We start from the raw sequence: 23,585 nt of genomic DNA, 5'->3' as shown, positions 1-23,585 counted from the left end.
GCACGGGCTATTGTGAGCCCGTAGGATACCTGGCACAGGAGCGGGGCAAGTAGCACGGGCTATTGTGAGCCCGTAGGATACCTGGCACAGGAGCGGGGCAAGAAGCACGAGCTATGGTGAGCCCGTAGTGGACTTACCTGGCACAGGAGCGGGGCAAGTAGCACGGGCTATGGTGAGCCCGTAGGATACCTGGCACAGGAGCGGGGCAGGTAGCACGGGCTATGGTGAGCCCGTAGTGGACTTACCCGGCACAAGAGCGGTGCTCGGGTTAATGCGAAATATCTCCGTTTTTCCCGGATAGTCAAATTTCGCTGTAAAATAACTGCACATCTTTCAAGTTTTAAGTTTAATCGCCTTGAATTATGCTGTAAAAATTAGCACTCGAGTATATTTTTAATATTAGTCTTATTGATGATTAAGTCACGCATCACGAAAGTTAACTAACGACAACGTTTCGGTCCGTCGTGGACCGAAACGGTTAGTACAGTTGATTGATTGATTGACAGTTGAGAGGCGGGCCAAAATAGCAGAGCTCAACCCCCGCAAGAACAACTAGGGGGAATACACACACACACACACACACACACACGCACACGCACACACACGCACGCACACACGCGCACGCACGCACGCGCACGCACACACACACACACACACACACACACACACACACACACACACACACACACACACACACACACACACACACACACACAAGGGGCCTTTTTAAGGGGCCTCGTAGCCTGGTGGATAGCGCGCAGGTTTCGTAATTCTGTGGCGCGGGTTCGATTCCCGCACGAGGCAGAAACAAATGGGCAAAGTTTCTTTCACCCTGAATGCCCCTGTTACCTAGCAGTAAATAGGTACCTGGGAGTTAGTTAGCTGTCACGGGCTGCTTCCTGGGGTGTGTGTGTGTGGTGTGGAGAAAAAAAAAAAAAAAAAAAAAAAAAAGTAGTTAGTAAACAGTTGATTGACAGTTGAGAGGCGGGCCGAAAGAGCAAAGCTCAACCCCCGTAAAAACACAACTAGTAAACACACAGAAATGACAGAAGAGTAAGGAGAGACATGATCACCATCTACAAAATTCTCAGAGGAATTGACAGGGTTGATGGTCCAAGACGGACCGAAACGTCGTCGTTTCTGCCATCTTTTGTGTTTGGTCGTCGTATCTTAGCCCCGTTACTGTGACTCATCGTCTGCGTCCTACTTCTTTATTCATACTGGAGGTATGAAAGTAACTAAATTTAAACCTTCAAACATGTATAATTACCTTGAATTGTGCTCAGAAATAGCATAATAATTTTAAATATCGATCTTATTGTTTAAACTGGAGGTCAGTTTACCTTACAACACGCTTCCACTACACATAAGGGACATAACTGGCAAACCCCTCACAGTGTTTCAAGAGAGAACTGGATAAGCACCTCCAAAGGATACCTGATCAACCAGGCTGTGACTCATACGTCAGGCTGCGAGCAGCCGTGTCTAACAGCCTGGTTGATCAGTCCAGCAACCAGGAGGCCTGGTCGACGACCGGGCCGCGGGGACACTAAGCCCCGGAAGCACCTCAAGGTAGCCTCAGTTTGAAAAATAAGATCTACATTTTTCCCAAGTGTTCAAATTGTCTAAATGTAAAGATTCAAAATATATACAATCACCTTTAATTAGGCACAAAAATAGTTACTCAAGCGTAATATTTTAAATATCCGTCTTATTTGTCAAAAGTGGTTGGGCATTAGTGCTTGAGCATGACCTTCACGGGAGCGTCAGTCGTGAAGGTGTACTCTCCTAATGGTCCTCGCCTCATTATCTTTACGGGGGGTTGAGCTTCGGCTCTTTGGTCCCGCTTCTCAAATGTCATTCAACTAGTGTACAGGTTCGCGAGCCTGTTGGGCTCTTATCATATCTACGTTTGAAACTGTATATATGGAGTCTGCCTCATCACTTCCTAATGCATTACATTTATTAACTACTATTACACTGACGAAATTCTTTCTAATATCTCTGCGACTCATTTGGGTACTCAGTTTGCACCTGCGGCACCTTGTTTGAGTACCACCCGTGTTATCTAAGCTCTATAGGTATCCTAGCAATTCCCCTGAAACTCTTGTATGTGGTAATCATGTCTCCCCTAACTCTTCCAGCGACATGAGGGGTAAAATTCACGCAGCCTTTCCTTGTAACTCGTGCCTCATAGTTCTGGAGCTAGTCTAGTAGGAGTACCATAGGGCAGACATTAGGAAAGTGGAGGTTGCTGTGCATGTGGTGGTGTTGGGGTGCAATTACCACAATTAAGTGTGGTAATTGGGGATAGTTGCGGGTGCTCTTGAAGTCCGCAGGGTCATCCCAGCAATCTTCACACGAACTACACTTTACCTGCCGAAATTACTGCTACAAATGGACGTGATGTTGGCGTACTTGATTTAATATAATAACAAAATGCTTTAAAGTAAAGCGGTGACTTATATATATATATATATATATATATATATATATATATATATATATATATATATATATATATATATATATATATATATATATATATATATATAATATTACACACAGTATTATATTTTTTCTTTAGGGAAGGAAGTACCACCTCTAGCTGGAAGAAGGGGGACCCTAAGCCTCGCTGGAAACCACACCCAACGCATTGGAGGGAATGTTTAGGTCCCCTCCAATACAGTTTCTGTCATTCTGCCTCTATTATGTATATATAATATAATGTGTATGTGTGTGTGTAAAATATTATATCAATGTTTGGGTGTGACTTGATTAAAATAAAGGTAAAAGTACACATTTCATTAGGGTGAGCAGCCTAGGAATCCCATGAACTAGGGGAACTGGGCTGCAGGTAATGTTGGTGTGGGGGGGGGGGGAGGGGTAAAGCCGCCATGATACATCCTGTGTACAATGTGATTAAATTTGGGTTAAGTCCCATAAGCTGTTACTTTGGCTCCTCCTCTCCCCAGCAAGAGCACAATTTGCCTGTCCACAGGCCAGAGGAGCGGAATTGATATGTTTACCACCCAGGTAAGTGTGCCCTTGACGTCCCAGTGGGATGTAGTTAGAGTACGAAAACTAGTACTACTACTAGTACTACTACTAGTACTACTACTAGTACTACTACTACTAGTACTACTACTACTACTACTACTACTACTACTAGTACTAGTACTAGTACTACTACTACTACTACTACTACTACTACTACTACTACTTACTAGTACTACTGGGTCACGCCTCGTCAAACTTGTACGAAACCAGAACAACCTCTGACACGGCGGCATTGTTTACATGTATTGACCATGTGACGTGCTCCCAAGCCCTACGAAGATGTTTATAACAATAATAACCCTTGGTTGTGAAGTCTCGAAGCTTGTCAACCGCTTAATAAATGTAAAATAAAGCTGCCATGATTAAGGGAAGATGTACAGGTTTCGTGAGGAGGTTGAGTAGTATATGCTGGGTGAACCCTGGCTGGTGGTGGTGGTGGTGGTGGTGTTGATGAGTGGGGCTACAGTTAACGCAAGTGGTGGACCCGCTGTTCTGTAGTATTGCCTGTTATCATAAGAGCACTTAGCAAATTACTGCTTTCAGTTATATGTTGGCTCTGGCGCAGCCCCTCTTGCTAAAATGATAGCACTTGTACCAGCCATTTGGTCAAGCGTACTAACTGGTGTGGTTGGGGCTGCAAAGGGTTCACGTTTTCTGTTAGAGAATTAGGCCCAAATGGCATTCTAGAAAATTGGAGTTGTAGCTGAAGAATCTAAACTAAATTTTTTTTTTTGTCGTGTCCAACAGTGCATATTTGTACGTTGACTTGCGTTAACTGTAGCCCCACTCATCAACACCACCATCACCAGCCAGGGTTCACCCAGCATATACTACTCAACCCCCTCACGAAACCTGTGCATCTTCCCTTAATCATGGCAGCTTTATTTTACCTGTAAGTACTAATATTTTAGGAGCTTGGGCACCTCTGACGCGACTGCGGCGCTGGACCTCAGTGTTGTAAAAGTCTTGTGCCATTGGTGTTGATGGAATTCTCTCGCAGCATGCACCTTTGCTTTCCAACGGAGCTGTTTTGCACATCCTGCCATGCCTCCTAGTCTCGTGTACTCACCTAGTTGTGCTTGCGGGGGGTGGAGCTTCGGCTCTTTGGTCCCGTCTATCATCTGTCAATCAATTGGTGTACAGGCTCCTGAGCCTACTGGGCTCTATCATATCTCCATTTGAAACTGTGTATGGAGTCAGCCTCCACCACATCACTTTCTAATGCATTGCACCTTGTTAATTACCTTGAGCATGTGATGTTATTTTCGTGTGCAGATTTTGAACCAGTCTTTCTGGTAATTTCCAAGTGTAAATTATTATGTATCTCTGTCACCAGCGTTAACTCTTAACATCAGAGTTAAAGATCCCGTCCCAATAGGTCTCGTTAGAGCTCCTAATATTTTAATGTTTTATTGAATAGATACTAGTAGTAAAGCATCTTCGCACGTTCTCCAGGTCAGCAATTTCTCCAGCTCTGAATAGGACCGTTGGTGTGCAACAGTACTCCACCCTAGAGAGCACCGGTGTCTTGAAGACTATCATCACTGGTCTGGCATCTCTTGTTTGACAGGTTCTTTTTATCCAACCTGTTCTTTTTGTTCTTATAGTTGTGACAGTTTTTTTTTTTTTTAATTATTTTCTACCACAGACGTGGCCACACATTTACAATGCTAACCAGCATATATACATTTTCTTCTGTCCTCCATGGACAGGGTTAGAGAAGTGTTAAACATATAGTTCAAGGGTTTATTGAACACTCAACCACAGAAGGTGATTCGGTGCTTTTAAAATGCTAAGCTAACCTTTGTGTTCTTTAAAGGTAAGGTCTTTTGACATAATTACTTTCAAATCCTTTACATTGCATTTTCTTTCTATGGTATGATTTGACTGTCTTGTATGTTGGTTTTGGTTTTTATATTTGTGTTCTGAGGCGCAGTAGCTGGAAGTTAATCTGACGCGACCTGATCAGGTCTTATTGAAAGACCTGATTTACATCATGTTGGAGGTTTACCTACCTTGAGGTTACCTTGAGGTGAATCCGGGGCTTAGCGACCCCGCGGCCCGGTCGTCGACCAGGCCTCCTCGTTCCTGGACTGTTCAACCAGGCTGTTGGCGTCCTCTGTGTTGGCTATACCTGGATGGGGTTCTGGGAGTTGCTCTACTGCCCGAGGCCAGGCTTGACTTGTGATAATTTGGTCCAACAGGCTGTTGCTTAGAGCAGCCCGCAGGCCCATATATCCACTACAACCCGGTTGGTCCGGTACTTGTCAACTCTCATAAAACACCTAGTTTCATCTACTAAGGATGATATGGTTTTATAGTTTGTGTCCTTGTCTATGGGAGCCGGTCGGCCGAGCGGACAGCACGCTGGACTTGTGATCCTGTGGTCCTGGGTTCGATCCCAAGCGCCGGTGAGAAACAATGGGCAGAGTTTCTTTCACCCTATGCCCCTGTTACCAAGCAGTAAAATAGGTACCTGGGTGTTAGTCAGCTGTCACGGGCTGCTTCCTGGGGGTGGAGGCCTGGTCGAGGACCAGGCCTCCAAAATCCTGTAAAGCCCCGAAATCATCTCAAGATAACCTCAAGATATGTATTCGATAAAGAGAAGTACTGGAGCAAGCACAGTACCCTGCGGAACTGAGCTTTTCACGGTGAATGATCCGGATATTACTATGTTGACTGTTGTACACTGGGTTCTGTCCATTAGAAAATTTATGATTCTTATTTCTCCTTTTCCATTAATTCCTCTTGAACGCATTTTGTGTGCAATAACATCACGGTCACATTTGTCGAAAGCTTTTTGCCAAATCGTCACGAGTTCTGCCCGTCTGGCGTGGCAGCTAAGACGGGTCATAGAGGTGTAGCAATTGAGAGGGACAAGAGCGCCCCTCGTGCTGAACCCATGGTGTTATGGGTTATTCTAGACGCCATGTGTCTTGTGTGCCCAGCCAATTGGACGGTCAGGGATTGAACGCCGACCTGCATGAAGCGAGACCGTCGCTCTACCGTTCAGCCCAAGTGGTTGGGCGACGGGAGAGGGAAGAAATAAACAGAGTGGTTAGGAGGGAAGCGGAGAAAGGAGGAGTATGATTGGACGGAGAAAGAGAGTGACTAGGACCGGATTAAGAATGGTTAAGAGAAATAGGAGAGGGGAAGGGGGCAGAAATTGGGTACAAGATGAGAGAGGAGAAAAAATCAAGGGGTGTGAAGAGAGGCGGAAAATAATAGTGATTCGTGTTTAAGAGCAGGACAGTGGTGGGATTTTTTTTCCCCATTGCAATTAGATCTGTGGGGTAAGAGATTGGGTAATGGTTGCAGGCAATTTAGGTAATTTATGGATTAGCTTCAACGAGATTGGAGGCCGAGAGGGATGAAACCAGGAAATTGGTGTTCCCTAACGCCAACAAAAGCAAATATAATTCCAGCTTTCAAGAATCGAGAGAAAGTTTCAAGGATTTTGAATGTGTTGAGATTGACCACATATATATCCACATATATAGATATCCACATATCTACATAGATATCCACATATCTACATAGATATCCACATATCTACATAGATATCCACATATCCACATAGATATCCACATATCCACATAGATGACCACATATATATCCGCCAAACACACACACACACCGAAACTACGACGTTGGTACAACGTTCGAACAAGTTTTAACACCTGCTAACCAGTTATAACAACCAATATAGCAAGTTGTAACAACGTTCTAATACGTCATAAACACGTTAAGCCAAGATGTAACAACCTTATTACAAGTTGTAACAAGCGGAAAATAGACAGTTTCGGTTTGTGTTTCCAGGGTATATATAGTCAACTATATGTGGTCATAGTCATGTGGTATATATGTGGGATGACCACAACCGTAAATAGGGTTGCAGACAGAGCAAAATAGGGGAAGCAATATATTAAATCATTGGAAACCTTAAGACGTTACATAGCGACGCTCCACAATTCCAGGAATAGATTGGACGACATGCTCCCGGACGCAGGTTCGAATCCTCGTCACGGCCCTTGTGGATTTGTTCATAGATTGAACGTTTTCAAGATAAAATGAGAAAAGTTCACGTTGGAAGTGCCGGAGCAGCCAAGCCTGTGGTGGGGATGTGTGGCCTGCGGGACGCAGCAAGCAACAGCCTGTTGGACCAAGCTCTCACTCTCGCCACACTTGAGGACTAGAAGTCCCAGAACCCACATTGGGTATACTTAAGGTAAAGCAGCTTCGTGCATTGACAGCTCTAGGGAAGAGATGGGATCTTTGGTGAGTTATGGGACACACTACTGGGTGACAGTTATGGGACACACTACTGGGTGACACATTTGTGGGACACACTACTGGGTGACACATGGGACACACTACTGGGTGACACATTTATGGGACACACTACTGGGTGACACAATGTACGTGGAATCGTTGGATTGTTTCAAGCGTAGGTTAGACATACATATGAACGAGTTTAGGTGGTTCTAAATTGGAACTGGTATGGGGGGTAGTTGGTCTTCAGTTTCAAGCATGAGTTAAACACGTGAATGAATTAATTTGAGTGGATTAAAATAGGCCAATTGGCCTTGGGCTGTTTCCTCTATTCTTAATCTGTCTTCAGCGAGCCACTAAACACACTGACGATTGATAATCCAAATAAATTTTTCATGGATGTGATACCAACATCAAATCATATAGCGTGCAGAGATCCTTTACTGCTAGAATCCACTCAGTAAAACATCTAAACCACTGGGACCGACTAAAGAGCCTAAATCTGTATTCTCTTGAGCGCAGGCGGGAGAGATACATAATAATTTACACATGACAAATAGTAGAGGGGCTGGTCCCAAACCTGCACACAGAAATAACATCACATGAGACCAGAAGACATGGCAGGATGTGCAGAATACCCCCGTTGAAGAGCAGAGGTGCAACAGGTACTCTGAGAGAGAACTCTATCAACATCAGAGGCCCGAGACTGTTCAACACGCTTCCACTACACATAAGGGGCATAACTGGCCGACCCCTCACAGTGTTCAAGAGAGAACTGGATAAACACCTCCAAAGGATACCTGATCAACCAGGCTGTAACTCATACGTCAGGCTACGAGCAACCGCGTCCAACAGCCTTTTTAACCAGTTCAGAACCGAGGAGACCGGGCCGCGGGAACGTTTAAGCCCCCGAAACCACCTCAAGGTAAGGTAATCCCCCCATGTTTAACCATAGTGCTGGAAATAGGGAGCTCCACACAGAAGATGCGAGAGAGAGACAGGCCGTGTAGAGGGGAACAAGACCGCGTTATGCCTTCAGGATAAAATCTGGCCAGAAATAGCCACGTCAATTACACCTGGAGTCAGAAATAGAGCGACTGCTTCGCCGGTGGGAATGTAAATGGGTATGTGAGGGTCAGTGGCGATTCAGAGTGGGATGAGGTGGCACTGGGGATGAGTTGGCACTGGGGATGGGTTGGCACTGGGGATGAGTTGGCACTGGGGATGAGTTGGCACTGGGGATGGGTTGGCACTGGGGATGAGTTGGCACTGGGGATGAGTTGGCACTGGGGATGGGTTGGCACTGGGGATGAGTTGGCACTGGGGATGGGTTGGCACTGGGGATGGCACTGGGGATGAGGTGGCACTGGGGATGAGATAATAGAGGGTATCGAATTGAAGGTAACATTTGTAGGTGTAATACAAAAAGTGGAAGGACATTGGGAGTATGAAATTGGTACACAGTTGCTGGGATATTGGTGGTAGATGCGTGAACAATGAAGCCGGGTGTGTGGGGGGGGGGGGTGTAGCCGGGTGTGTGGGGGAGGGGTGTAGCCGGGTGTGTGGGGGAGGGGGTGTAGCAGGGTGTGTGGGGGAGGGGGTGTAGCAGGGTGTGTGGGGGAGGGGTGTAGCCGGGTGTGTGGTGGAGGGGGTGAAGCCGGGTGTGTGGGGGGGGAGGGGGTGTAGCAGGGTGTGTGGTGGAGGGGGTGTAGCAGGGTGTGTGGTGGAGGGGGTGTAGCAGGGTGTGTGGTGGAGGGGGTGTAGCAGGGTGTGTGGGGGAGGGGGTGTAGCAGGGCGTGTGGGGGAGGGGGTGTAGCAGGGTGTGTGGGGGAGGGGGTGTAGCAGGGTGTGTGGGGGAGGGGGTGTAGCAGGGTGTGTGGGGGAGGGGGTGTAGCAGGGTGTGTGGGGGAGGGGGTGTAGCAGGGTGTGTGGGGGGGGAGGGGTGTAGCAGGGTGTGTGGGGGGGAGGGGTGTAGCCGGGTGTGTGTGGGGGAGGGGTGTAGCAGGGTGTGTGGGGGGGAGGGGTGTAGCCGGGTGTGGGGGAGGGGGTGAAGCAGGGTGTGTGGGGGGGAGGGGTGTAGCCGGGTGTGTGTGGGGGAGGGGGTGTAGCAGGGTGTGTGGGGGGGGAGGGGTGTAGCCGGGTGTGGGGGAGGGGGTGAAGCAGGGTGTGTGGGGGGGAGGGGTGTAGCCGGGTGTGTGGGGGGGAGGGGGTGTAGCAGGGTGTGTGGGGGGGAGGGGTGAAGCCAGGTGTGTGGGGGAGAGGGTGTAGCCGGGTGTGTGGGGGAGGGGGTGTAGCAGGGTGTGTGGGGGGGAGGGGTGTAGCCGGGTGTGTGGGGGGGAGGGGTGTAGCCGGGTGTGTGTGGGGGAGGGGTGTAGCCGGGTGTGTGGGGGGGAGGGGTGTAGCCGGGTGTGTGGGGGAGGGGTGTAGCCGGGTGTGTGGGGGGGGAGGGGTGTAGCCGGGTGTGTGGGGGAGAGGGTGTAGCCGGGTGTGTGGGGGGGGGAGGGGTGTAGCCGGGTGTGGGGGAGGGGGTGTAGCCGGGTGTGTGGGGGGGGGAGGGGTGAAGCCAGGTGTGTGGGGGAGAGGGTGTAGCCGGGTGTGTGGGGGAGAGGGTGTAGCCGGGTGTGTGGGGGGAGGTGGTGTAGCCGGGTGTGTGTGGGGGAGAGGGTGTAGCCGGGTGTGTGTGGGAGAGGGTGTAGCCAGGTGTGTGGGGCCTCGCCCCCTTCTCTGCCCCCCCCCCCCCTCATCATGCGTCCTCCTCCATCCCTGCTCTCCGGGTTAAATCCACATACCCGCGCCCGTGCGGATAGGTGGATAGTAAGCCAACATGGCGCTCACGAGGACGACGACATTATCAGGCAGGAACATCTTAATGATTCCGCCACGGCTTATGGGGTCTTCCCATGACCCGGACGACCTGGAAATGGGATGCAGGACGATGGTGGCCGATGGGGAATGAGGAGTCGCTCATGGAGAATGGGAGGGGACGATTGATGGGATATTAAGAGAGGGGGGAGGGGACGAAAATACAATCTCTTAGCCTAGCTAGGAAACGTACTAACCCAAGCAACCCACTAAACCAATGGAGACTGAGTTGTGGTTGTGCTGTGGTCTGTTCTCTCTGTAGCCTTTCAGACCCTCTTGTCTCTCTGGCGTCCAGCTATGTCCTTTCCAACCATTGGCTGGTTTAGTGATGTCACACGACCTATCCTCTAGTGAGCCTAACGAAGCAAATGTGGCATCAGTCAGGAAGAGGATAGGATAATAGTACATAGGATAGTAAAAGAATGTAAGAACTCTTGTATATATAAATAGATATTTCAAATAAATTAGTTTGACAATCCTCAGATCCAGAGATCCCACCACAATTCTCTTATTGGTCAAATCACTGGTGCTGGCTCGCATTGAGTGCTGCTCAGTACTCACTTTCCCCTTTCAAAGCAGGAGAGATCTCTGAAATAGAGGATACACAGAACATATACAGCACGCAGAGGCACCATAAGCCACCTAGACTACTGGGACCATCCCAAAGCTCTCAAACCGTCCTCTCTAGAAAGGAGACGAGAGAGAGATACCACAATACATACATGGAAGATACTGGAAGGCTAGACACCAAATTTGCAGTTAAATAACATACTGCAACGAGCGATATGGTTGGAAATGCAGAATAGAACCAATGAGGATTAGACGTGCCATAGGCACAATAAGATCAAGAGAAAACTAGATTGTTTTCTTTAAGTGCCGGACCAACCAGGGCTATAGTGATATGTGGGCCTGCGGGCCGCTCCAAGCAACAGCCTGGTGGACCAAACTCTCACAAGTCAAGCCTGGCCTCGGGCCGGGCTTGAGGTGTAGAAGAACTCCCAGAACCCCATCAACCAGATAAGAAAATACTATACTAACATCAGATGTCCATGGCTGTTTAATATCATAAAGAAACACATTTAGATAAGTTCCTGCAGGAAGAACCAGCCCAGCTGGGTTGCAGTAGATATTCGGGCTTGCGGGCCGCTACAAGCAATAGCCTGTTCGATCAATTTGTCACACGTCCAGCCTGGCTGCCAGGGGGGGGGGGGGCTTGGGGAGGAGAAGAACTGCCAGACCTATTGCAGGTATGCTAATCTCCTTCCATCATCCTCTCCCATACTGGTCATTGTAACTACTGATATCTTACACTCTGTATTTACTCATCCCCAGGGCCACATCCCCATATCTATCCTAAAGAGTTGAGAGGCGGGACCAAAGAGCCAAAGCTCAACCCCCGCAAGCACAAATATGCGAGTACAAATAGGTGAGTACACACACACACACACACACACACACACACACACACACACACACACACACACACACACACACACACACACACACACACACACACACACACACACACACACACACACACACACACACACACACACACTCTCTCTCTCTTGTATGCATCTGTACGTCCGTGTGTACTCACCTAATTGTGCTTGCGGGGGTTGAGCTCTGGCTCTTTGGTCCCGCCTCTCAACCGTCAATCAACTGGTGTACAGATTCCTGAGCCTATTGGGCTCTATCATATCTACATTTGAAACTGTGTATGGAGTCAGCCTCCACCACATCACTTCCTAATGCATTCCATTTACTAACTACTCTGACACTGAAAAAGTTCTTTCTAACGTCTCTGTGGCTCATTTGGGTACTCAGCTTCCACCTGTGTCCCCTTGTTCGCGTCCCACCAGTGTTGAATAGTTCATCCTTGTTTACCCGGTCGATTCCCCTGAGGATTTTGTAGGTTGTGATCATGTCCCCCCTTACTCTTCTGTCTTCCAGTGTCGTGAGGTGCATTTCCCGCAGCCTTTCCTCATAACTCATGCCTCTTAGTTCTGGGACTAGTCTAGTAGCATACCTTTGGACTTTTTCCAGCTTCGTCTTGTGCTTGACAAGGTACGGGCTCCATGCTGGGGCCGCATACTCCAGGATTGGTCTTACATATGTGGTGTACAAGATTCTGAATGATTCCTTACACAGGTTCCTGAACGCCGTTCTGATGTTGGCCAGCCTCGCATATGCCGCAGACGTTATTCTCTTTATGTGGGCTTCAGGAGACAGGTTTGGTGTGATATCAACTCCTAGATCTTTCTCTCTGTCTGTTTCATTAAGTACTTCATCTCCTATTCTGTATCCTGTGCCTGGCCTCCTGTTTCCACTGCCTAGTTTCATTACTTTGCATTTACTCGGGTTGAACTTCAACAGCCATTTGTTGGACCATTCACTCAGTCTATCCAGGTCATCTTGTAGCCTCCTACTATCATCCTCTGTTTCAATCCTCCTCATAATTTTTGCATCGTCGGCAAACATTGAGAGGAACGAATCTATACCCTCTGGGAGATCTGTGTGTGCCCTCTGTGTGTGCGTGTGTATGTGTGTACTCGGCTATTTGTGCCTGCAGGATCGAGCATTGACTCTTGGATCCCGCCTACGTGTGTGTGTGTGTGTGTGTGTGTGTGTGTGTGTGTGTGTGTGTGTGTGTGTGTGTGTGTGTGTGTGTGTGTGTGTGTGTGTGTGTGTGTGTGTGTGTGTGTGTGTGTGTGTGTGTGTGTGTGTGTGTGTGTGTGTGTGTGTGTGTGTGTGTGTGTGTGTGTGTGTGTGTGTGTGTGTGTGTGTGTGTGTGTGTGTGTGTGTGTGTGTGTGTGTGTGTGTGTGTGTGTGTGTGTGTGTGTGTGTGTGTGTGTGTGTGTGTGAGAGAGAGAGAGAGAGAGAGAGAGAGAGAGAGAGAGAGAGAGAGAGAGAGAGAGAGAGAGAGAGAGAGAGAGAGAGAGAGAGAGAGAGAGAGAGAGAGAGAGAGAGAGAGAGAGAGAGAGAGAGAGAGAGAGAGAGAGAGAGAGAGAGAGAGAGAGAGAGAGAGAGAGAGAGAGAGAGAGAGAGAGAGAGAGAGAGAGAGAGAGAGAGAGAGAGAGAGAGAGAGAGAGAGAGAGAGAGAGAGAGTGTATGTATGTATGTATGTATGTATGTATGTATGTATGTATGTATGTATCTATCTATCTATCTATCTATCTATCTATCTATCTATCTATCCCTTTAGGTTTCCAGCTTTGATAAGGAAAGGGAAAAGATTGGATGCCATAGTTATATTGGTGTCATTAGAAGGAAGGGTCGTTATGAGAGGTGCGGCGGGTTATTGCCTTGTATCGCTGGTCTTAACCGCGTTACCGGTCCCCGCGTCATCTACAACTTCATACCGGGAAAATACGCATAACATCGTTGGCAATTTCATGTAGCATCGTCCATGTAGGCCGAGATTCAACTCTATTTGCCCGCCTGGACCCCCTATTGAAAAGGAGCTCGCGACCCACTTTACACCATACTTACTCTCGAAACCCTCTCCGGGTATGTTCCAGGCATGAGACTCGTCGCTGGTGTCCCAGAGAGAGATACCAGGGGCCGGTAGTGGCGTGTTTCAGCCTCGCGTAACTGTATATATAGATAGTTAAGCCACGGGTTTTGGTCCTTGCATTAGTTGCATTGTTGCTGTTGTTAGGGGGTCATGAGTGGCTTTAAAAGGTGATTGGCCAGTCGTGGGGGCAGCCAGTGGTGGTGGCAGCCAGTGGTGGGGGCAGCCAGTGGTGGTGGGGGCAGCCAGTGGTAGTGGTGGCACTGGCTGCATCTGCAGGGGAAACTGCTCTGGGCATGCAGTGGGAAGCCGTTGCAAAGGGCTCCCACTGGTGTGTTGCAGTGTTGGAGATCGTTTACTGTGTCAGGGATGACCTTGTGATGAACAACGGTACACAGGCAGTGTGTGTTCTGTACCCCCTTGTGATGTGGTATATATAAATAACGGTTCAGCACCTCTGTTATTAAGGGCGAGTCAAAAGATAATTTAGGTTGGCGACCTTCAGAATATATTTATTAATTGTGAATCGCCTATTTCGTCTCCAGGCCAGTGATAATCATTTGACTGTAACCAATTACGTGTTCCTGGACTTACCTCGACCTATTTAATCGAGATTGCCTGTGACATTCAAGTGTCAATCGTGTCATTCAATCCTCTTGCCTGATTCTTCATTTGCAACCTGTCCCCAGGCGTGTTAAAACTTCCATTGTATAGATAGCATGGTATACAACTGTGGAATGTTGTCACTTGATCTAGTTCAGCTGTTGTTGTTGGTACAGACCACAAGATCTCGTGGCAGAGCACTGTGTTACACCGCATCATACACACTCCCATAAGGGCGAACATTACAGCAGTGAGTGTGGGGCGAGCTACCTTGTGTTAAGAGTTCCCTGCAGGAGATGCAGGGGCCTGGTAGCCTGGTGGATAGCGCTCAGGACTCGTAATTCTGTGGCGCGGGTTCGATTCCCGCACGAGGCAGAAACAAATGGGCAAAGTTTCTTTCACCCTAAGTGCCCCTGTTACCTAGCAGTAAATAGGTACCTGGGAGTTAGTCAGCTGTCACGGGCTGCTTCCTGGGGTGTGTGTGTGTGGTGTGGGGAAAAAAAAAGTAGTTAGTAAACAGTTGATTGACAGTTGAGAGGCGGGCCGAAAGAGCAAAGCTCAACCCCCGCAAAACACAACTAGTAAACACAACTAGTAAACACACACACACACACACCACACACACCACACACACACCACACACACACACACACACACACACACACACACACACACACACACACACACACAAGTCCCGCTTCGGGAAATTGGGGAAAACATTTATATATTTTTCTCTAGATATATATACCCATTTTGTAATGCAAATTCCATCATGTTTATGTAATGGAATGAGCGGGAGTATTGTGTTGAGGCTGCGGGAAACGTTTAGTGTTTGTGAGGCTAAACGTTTTAAACGTTTGTAAATGTTTCGTGTTTATTGTTTGGTGGGTGGGTGGTGTGTTTGGTGGGTGGGTGGTGTGTTTGGTGGGTGGGTGGTGTGTTTGGTGGGTGGGTGGTGTGTTTGGTGGGTGGGTGGTGTGTTTGGTGGGTGGGTGGTGTGTTTGGTGGGCGGGTGGTGTGTTTGGTGGGCGGGTGGTGTGTTTGGTGGGCGGGTGGTGTGTTTGGTGGGCGGGTGGTGTGTTTGGTGGGCGGGTGGTGTGTTTGGTGGGCGGGTGGTGTGTTTGGTGGGTGGGTGGTGTGTTTGGTGGGTGGGTGGTGTGTTTGGTGGGCGGGTGGTGTGTTTGGTGGGCGGGTGGTGTGTTTGGTGGGCGGATGGTGTGTTTGGTGGGTGGGTGGTGTGTTTGGTGGGTGGGTGGTGTGTTTGGTGGGCGGATGGTGTGTTTGGTGGACGGATGGTGTGTTTGGTGGGCGGATGGTGTGTTTGGTGGGCGGATGGTGTGTTTGGTGGACGGATGGTGTATTTGGTGGGCGGATGGTGTGTTTGGTGGGCGGATGGTGTATTTGGTGGGCGGATGGTGTGTTTGGTGGGCGGATGGTGTGTTTGGTGGGCGGATGGTGTGTTTGGTGGACGGATGGTGTATTTGGTGGGCGGATGGTGTGTTTGGTGGGCGGATGGTGTGTTTGGTGAGCGGATGACGTGTTTGGTGGAAGGATGGTGTATTTGGTGGGCGTGTTTTGCACAAATAGGCAAAGTCCGATCAAATATTCCTGGCCCAAAACCGCTCAATGATTTCCATAATAACTTGTCATAACCTTTTACACATTTGATTGAGTTTGGTGGCAGTTGAATATTCATATCTTGGCCCTGATGTGAATTACAGTTTGAACTGGATGTGGCGGCGAACACGAGGCGAACCTGAAGCAGCCATTGGTCAGTAAGCTTACTGATGTGAGGGGGGGGGGGGGGGTAGGGGTGATGTTAGGGGTTGTTAATTGTATGTTGTTGTTATACTAACGTGTTGATAGTTGTTAGAATGGTGGTGGTCATTAGTAGGTGTTACTGCCAGAGTAATGCTTGTTATGTTAGGTTAGTGTAATGGTTACTCTGTCTTAATGACTCCGTTGTTGCTTAGGTGCGTGTGAAGGTGGTTGTGGTGGTTGATTGTGAAAGTGTGGTGGTGGTGATGGTGAGTGTTCACGGTAGGTCCACCATGGACCGAAACGTCGTTCGTCACTTGCACGCGTGTGGGTTGGGCTATATGGTTCAACCACGTTGTTGTGTCGTTCTCTGTGCATGGCGGGGCGGTGTTTTACGTGGAGCCATCATCATCATCAGGTCCTAGGAAATGTATATGTTTATCTCTCAGAATGTTTGGTAATATGTTTATTGTTTGTGATGTGTGTCTATGTATGTATTAACACGATGTACTGAACGGGGTGAGAATAGCTTGAGCTACCTCATCCCTTTGTGTGTATTTTACCTCAATATACTTATTTTAATTTCAATTTCAATTAGGTCTTAACCCAAGCTTCTCTCTCTCTCTCTCCCGTGCAGGATTCCTGGAGTCGATAGAGATCCAGCCGGATACGACGGAGGCGGCCACTTCAGGTAGGTCTTCCCCCAGTGGCCTCTTCCTCGACCCCAGGCGGCCCCGGTACAGCCAGATGGGCGTTGTAAGCCCCAACAGATTGTGGAGGGATTTAGGCCGGCTGGCGACCGGCAGGAGGCCTGACACTCCACTCATTTAGGGTGTTTTGTAGGAAGACTGTTGTATCAGGCACGCCTGATGCAGGGGGGGCGCAGGAGGCGAGTTTGTGTGCCGGGGCTGCGTCAGGGCAGGGAATTGCGTGTATCTGAGGTACGCCTTAGACATTGTTATGCCTATATAATGAGGAGATCTTGGGTATCTTCCTCCTTGTATTCTAGGGATGCTCCAAGGAGGTGTTCTATGTCGTCTGATCCCACAGTCCTCTCGAGATCTCTCTGACTCGTCCCGGTCCCCGCCGACTAATTGTCTCTGCCAGTCTAATAATCCTATTGCAGTTGCCTAAGGTAAAGCACTCCCCCAGAAACAACTGGCAAGCCTTTCAGGCAAGACCTCCCGGAGGCTCCTGTGGCAGTTTCCCCCAGAAATGGTGCGGCCAGGCTTACCTGTCACAGTTATATGCTGCTTACGGGGGGCACATGTTAGTCTCTGGGGCTCATTGTAACGTGTTATAGTTACATTATGGTGACAGTAAACACAACAATAATATATATATATATATATATATATATATATATATAATATGACTGTCAGACCACGGAGGAAAATGAAATAGGAATTTCCTTAAGTACTTTCGTATATTAAATACATCTTCAGAAGGAATTCCTTCTGTGGAATTCCTTCTGAATTCCTGTTTCATTTTCCTCCGTGGTCTGACATTGTCACATTCTTAATATATATATATATATATATATATATATATATATATATATATATATATATATATATATATATATATATATATATATATATATATATATATATATATATATATATAATGTCGTACCTAGTAGCCAGAACGCACTTCTCAGCCTACTATGCAAGGCCCGATTTGCCTAATAAGCCAAGTTTTCCTGAATTAATATATTTTATCTAATTTTTTTCTTATGAAATGATAAAGCTATCCATTTCATTATGTATGAGGCCAATTTTTTTTATTGGAGTTAAAATTAACGTAGATATATGACCGAACCTAACCAACCCTACCTAACCTAACCTATCTTTATAGGTTAGGTTAGGTTTGGTAGCCGAAAAAGTTAGGTTAGGTTAGGTAGGTTAGGTAGTCGAAAAACAATTAATGAAAACTTGGCTTATTAGGCAAATCGGGCCGTGCATAGTAGGCTGAAAAGTGCGTTCTGGCTACTAGGTACGACATACATATATATATATATATATATATATATATGTCGTACCTAGTAGCCAGAACTCACTTCTCAGCCTACTATGCAAGGCCAAATTTGCCTAGTAAGCCAAGTTTTCATGAATTAATTGTTTTTCGACTACCTAACCTACCTAACCTAACCTAACCTAACTTTTTCGGCTACCTAACCTAACCTAACCTATAAAGATAGGTTAGGTTAGGTTAGGTAGGGTTGGTTAGGTTCGGTCATATATCTACGTTAATTTTAACTCCAATAAAAAAAATTGACCTCATACATAATGAAATGGGTAGCTTTATCATTTCATAAGAAATTTTTTTTAGAAAATATATTAATTCAGGAAAACCTGGCTTAATAGGCAAATCGGGCCTTGCATAGTAGGCCGAGAAGTGCATTCTGGCTACTAGGTACGACATATATATATATATATATATATATATATATATATATATATATATATATATATATATATATATATATATATATTTGGAGGAATATAGTTTGCTCTCACTCACAGAGTCTGTGAGTGAGTCGAGGGCACCCTGAATATCGATGGTGTTGAGAAGGTGAGATATCTCTCAGACGTCTGTACTGAACCACTGTTGGAGTTGGAGGTGGTATATGGGTTTTGTGGGCCCCCTGAGGCGGTCCCTGCGGGTATGGGGCCCCCTGAGGCGGTCCCTGCCGGTATGGGGGGGCCCCCTGAGACATATGTTAGTTTCTACAGGTAAATAGGGGGTCCCTGGGGGGTTTTATTGGTACAGGTGTGTGTCATTCCTTTCAGACGAGCGTCCTGGGGGCGTATGGCGTTTCACACCTTTAAGGGTCTTATCTGGAGAAGCAAGAGTCCACACAGGAGAGAACCATCCAGGGGCACAGGGCAGTGGCCACGCCAGTGGTCCGCCAGAGAGCCATAGCCGCTGGGGAGGGACATTCCGGAGATCTCTCGCACCAATCTTGAATGGATTTTCCTTTCATTAATTCTCAGTAAACCTTGAATAGGTAGAGGGGGGAAAAAATATGAGGTCTCCCGAGGAGAGGCATATTATGTTTCAATTAAGGTAATGGGAAAGTCACCGGGTGTGTTTGGAGGCTGGCTCTCGTTCGATACGCCTGGGAGGGTGTGGGTAGAGGGGGGTGATGGGTGGGGGGGGTGTGGGTGGAGGGGGGGTGATGGGTGGGAGGGAGAGCTCATTTAGGTGGGGGGGGGGGGAAGGAAGGAAGGAATTATCAAGGGAAAGCGCCAAGCCATTACGACTATATAGCACTGGGAAGGGGTCAGGATAAGGATTTGGGATGGGACGGGGGAATGAATGGTGCCCCAACCACTTGGACGGTCGGGGATTGAACGCCGATCTGCATGAAACGAGACCGTCGCTCTACCATCTAGCCCAAGTGGTTGGGTAGGGAGGGGGGGAGAGAATATTGATACTCAAGATGAAGGGTGGGGGGGAAGAGGTTACCTTTACTATGTAGATATTCCGAGGATTAAGGCCTCTTCTGACTAGGTATGATCAACCAGGCTGTTAGACGCTGCTCCTTCCATTTATAACGCGGGAACCACACCATTGGTTATCAGGTACCCTGTGGAGGTGTTCCTTAAGTTCTGAGTAGAGGAAGGGCGTTGGAGACACAAGTTTACATTATCGAGACTAAAAGGCTTCTCGATCCATTTTTTTTTGTTTTTGTCTAAGGAAATGACAAAGTTGACTGAGAAATAGCTTTAAATCTTACCCATTTAATCTTGACGCGTAGCAAAGGGCTTATTGTTACTTCTAAGATGTCATTAATTATGGAAGCATGCGAGATAATGATGACAGCTTTAGTTGAACACAGACAGGTGATGTTAATCTTCCCTAGCCCCGTGGGTCCCCCTACTGGCCCCCACCCCCCGTGAGTACCCCTACTGGCCCCCACCCCCCGTGAGTACCCCTACTGGCCCTCACCCCCCGTGGGTCCCCCTACTGGCCCTCACCCCCGTAGGTCCCCTACTGACCCCCACCCCCGTAGGTCCCCTACTGGCCCCCACCCCGTAGGTCCCCTACTGGCCCCCACCCCCGTAGGTCCCCCACTGGCCCCCACCACCCCGTGCGTCCCCCACTGGCCCCCACCCCCGTAGGTCCCCCACTGGCCCCCACCCCCGTAGGTCCCCCACTGGCCCCCACCCCCGTAGGTCCCCCACTGGCCCCCACCCCCGTAGGTCCCCCACTGGCCCCCACCCCCGTAGGTCCCCCACTGGCCCCCACCCCCGTAGGTCCCCCACTGGCCCCCACCCCCGTAGGTCCCCTACTGGCCCCCACCCCCGTAGGTCCCCCACTGGCCCCCACCCCCGTAGGTCCCCCCACTGGCCCCCACCCCCGTAGGTCCCCCACTGGCCCCCACCCCCCGTAGGTCCCCCACTGGCCCCCACCCCCGTAGGTCCCCCACTGGCCCCCACCCCCGTAGGTCCCCCACTGGCCCCCACCCCCGTAGGTCCCCCACTGGCCCCCACCCCCGTAGGTCCCCCACTGGCCCCCACCCCCGTAGGTCCTCCACCTCTTCCTGACCTACACAACCAGCTCCCGACGCCCATTAATTATAGGTTTTATGATATTTCCAATAGGTTAACACAACTTAATGGGGGAAGGAACCCCTGGAAGCCTCCCTTTATAGAGGAGGGGGCGAGGGCTGTAGAGGGTTCATCTTTGTATAGATGGCGGTGAGCAGGCTTGGGTGGAGTGTGAGGGGGGAGGAGGGGTAGTAGTGAGTGAGTGAGGGTTACCTATCTTACCTAGCGATGAGTCTGAGGATCAATGTCCCCGCGGCCCGGTCTCTGACCAGGTTTCCTGGTTGGTGATCTGGTCAACTAGGCTGTTAAGATGCGGCTGCTCACCGCCTGACGGTTGAATCACAGCCTGGTTGATCAGGTATCCTTTGGAGGTGTTTATCAAGTTCACTCTTGAACACTGTGAGGGGTCGGCCAGTTATGTCCCTTATGTGTAGTGGAAGCGTGTTGAACAGTCTCGGGCCTCTGATGTTGATAGTTCTCTCTCAGAGTACCTGTTGCAACTCTGCTTTTCAACGGGGGTATTCTGCACATCCTGCCATGCCTCCTGGTCTCGTGTGGTGTTATTTCAGTGTGCAGGTTTGGGACCAGTCCCTCTACTATTTTCCACGTGTAAATTATTATGTATCTCTCCCACCTGCGCTCTAGAGATTACAGATTTAAATAATCGGTCTCAATAATTTATATGTTTTACTGAGTGGATTCTAGTAGAAAAGGATCTCTGCACGCTCTCCAGGTCAGCAATTTCTCCAGCTTTGAAAGGTGCTGTCATTGTGCAGCAGTACTCCACTCTAGAGAGCACTAGCGTCTTGAAAAGTACCATCATTGGTATAGCATCTCTTGTTTGAAAGGTTCTTGTTACCTTAAACTTGTCATTTTTCTTGCAGTTGTGACGACTACTTCATTGTGTTCTTTAAAGGGGAGTTTTTATTGACTTAACTCCCAAATACTTTACATCGCTTTTTCGGTCTGTAATTTGATGTCACTTAGTTTTATATATGGGTTCTGTTATGTTTACTTTTTATGTTCATAGTAGGAGCTGGAACCTATCTTCAGTACACGTAATATTGTTATCTGTGGCCCATTGGAAAACTAGACTTGCGTCAGATTGAAGGTTTGGTATTTTGGTGTTGAGAGAGGGAGAGTGAGAGAGGAGAGGTGGAAGGAGTGGGGTGGGGGGGGGGGAGGGGCGAATGATGGGGTGTGGGGGGCGGTGGCCAGGGAGGGATTGGGGGTAGTGACCAGTAAGGAATAGGGGATGGTGAGGGAACATACCTGGAACATACCTAGAGAGGGTTTCGGGAGTTCTGATCGCCGAGCCCGGCCTGAGCCCAGGCTCGATTTGTGATAACTTGGTCCACCAGGCTGTTGCTTGGAGCGGTCCACAGGCCCCACATATCCACTACAGCCTGGTTGGTCCGGCACTTCTTGTTCCCTGTCCAAGTCCCTGTTGAATACATCCACCTTCGTTCCGGCAATATTTCTAATGCTTGCTGGGAGGGTGTTGAACAGCCACGTTCAAATGATTACCTAGTGTGTACCTTATGTTCAAATGATTGAACACGACAGGTTCAAATGTGATTACCTTACCTAGCGATCACAGTAGGGACCCAACCGCGGTCGGGTTAAGATCTACCCGCTCCCGCCACTAGAAGCGAAGTGTGAATTGGTGTTTAGCTCAGACTACACCCAAGGGGGACTGACTTAACACCTACCACATCCTCCACACCTAGCACCGTGCTGGGCGCTGAGGTGGAGGCCAGGCTGGCCTACACCCTTCACCCTGTGTTGCCTCTCACACACAGGCGCCGCTCCTGTGCCAGGTAAGTCCACTACGGGCTCACCATAGCCCGTGCTACTAGGAACTTGTTCCGAGTAGCTGAATCTACAACAACAACAACATGCCTCTCAGCATCCTGAAAATATTTTACTCAGGTATGCAACATTCACTATCATAATATACTACGTTCTCCCGAGCGCTCCCAACGTCGCTAAACTGGTGTACTATATTGCCCGAACTTCACCTGAGTGGCCCTCTAGCAGATAACGGGGTCATCACGTTATCTTGAGGTTATCTTGAGATGATTTCGGGGCTTTTAGTGTCCCCGCGGCCCCGTCCTCGACCAGGCCTCCACCCCCAGGAAGCAGCCCGTGACAGCTGACTAACACCCAGGTACCTATTTTACTGCTAGGTAACAGGGGCATAGGGTGAAAGAAACTCTGCCCATTGTTTCTCGCCGGCGCCTGGGATCGAACCCAGGACCACAGGATCACAAGTCCAGTGTGCTGTCCGCTCGGCCGACCGGCCGACGTTACTAATATTAGTTCATTACTTTTTGCCCTAAAGGGGAATTATACGTCAGAATGCAAATGTACTTCTCAGGGTAACGGGTTGAACCTTTGTGTGAGTTTGAGATGAAGTTCACACACACACACACACGAAGCCTCATTTGCCTAAATGAGGCAAATATTGCAATATTTGCCTCATTTAGGAGGCCACTTACGAGGTGGACTTAATCTTGCGTGTTTTATCCTCTGAATGTTGGCAAATATCGCATGTTGAAGGAAGGGAGATGAGAGGGAGGACTTGAGAGAGGAACTGGAGAAGCTTGAGGTAAAATTATGACCGGCGTCCGGAGTAATGTGGAGAGGGGGGGGGGGGGGAAAGGGGTGATGATTGAGGGGATAGGAGGGGAAAGATGGGTAAGACGAGAATAGGGTGAAGCGAATGGAAGAGGGGAGTTATAAGGAGGGCTTGAGAGAGAGAGTGGGGGGGGGGAGGGGGGGGTTAAGGGAAGAGGGAGAGGAACATTGGAGAGTGCTTCTGAATTATGAGGAAAGGGAGGAAGGGATGGCTGGTGTGAGGGGTAGGGAGGGGGAGAGGACGATGGCTCCCCTCCCACCAAGTGAAGGAAGGGGAAGTACAACGGCAGTACCTTCCCCTTCTTTCCCCTTCCCATTAT

General features: G+C 48.7%; 1 protein-coding gene across 2 annotated transcripts in view; it reads left to right on the top strand.

Annotated features, from left to right (window-relative positions):
• Window positions 1-23,585, top strand: part of LOC123769518 (tyrosine-protein kinase transmembrane receptor Ror2) — a 632,994-nt gene that overhangs the window by 119,890 nt on the left and 489,519 nt on the right. For both annotated transcript variants that reach the window (XM_069308727.1, XM_069308726.1), the window contains exon 3: window positions 16,707-16,760. In XM_069308727.1, coding sequence (XP_069164828.1) covers window positions 16,707-16,760 — 54 coding nt within the window. The remainder of the gene's footprint in view (window positions 1-16,706; window positions 16,761-23,585) is intronic.

Source organism: Procambarus clarkii, chromosome 63 (genome assembly GCF_040958095.1).
Source record: "Procambarus clarkii isolate CNS0578487 chromosome 63, FALCON_Pclarkii_2.0, whole genome shotgun sequence".
In the NCBI taxonomy this organism is placed as follows: domain Eukaryota; kingdom Metazoa; phylum Arthropoda; class Malacostraca; order Decapoda; family Cambaridae; genus Procambarus; species Procambarus clarkii.
The sequence above is the reverse complement of the archived record's forward strand: the minus strand, read 5'-3'. Positions and strand labels throughout refer to the sequence as shown.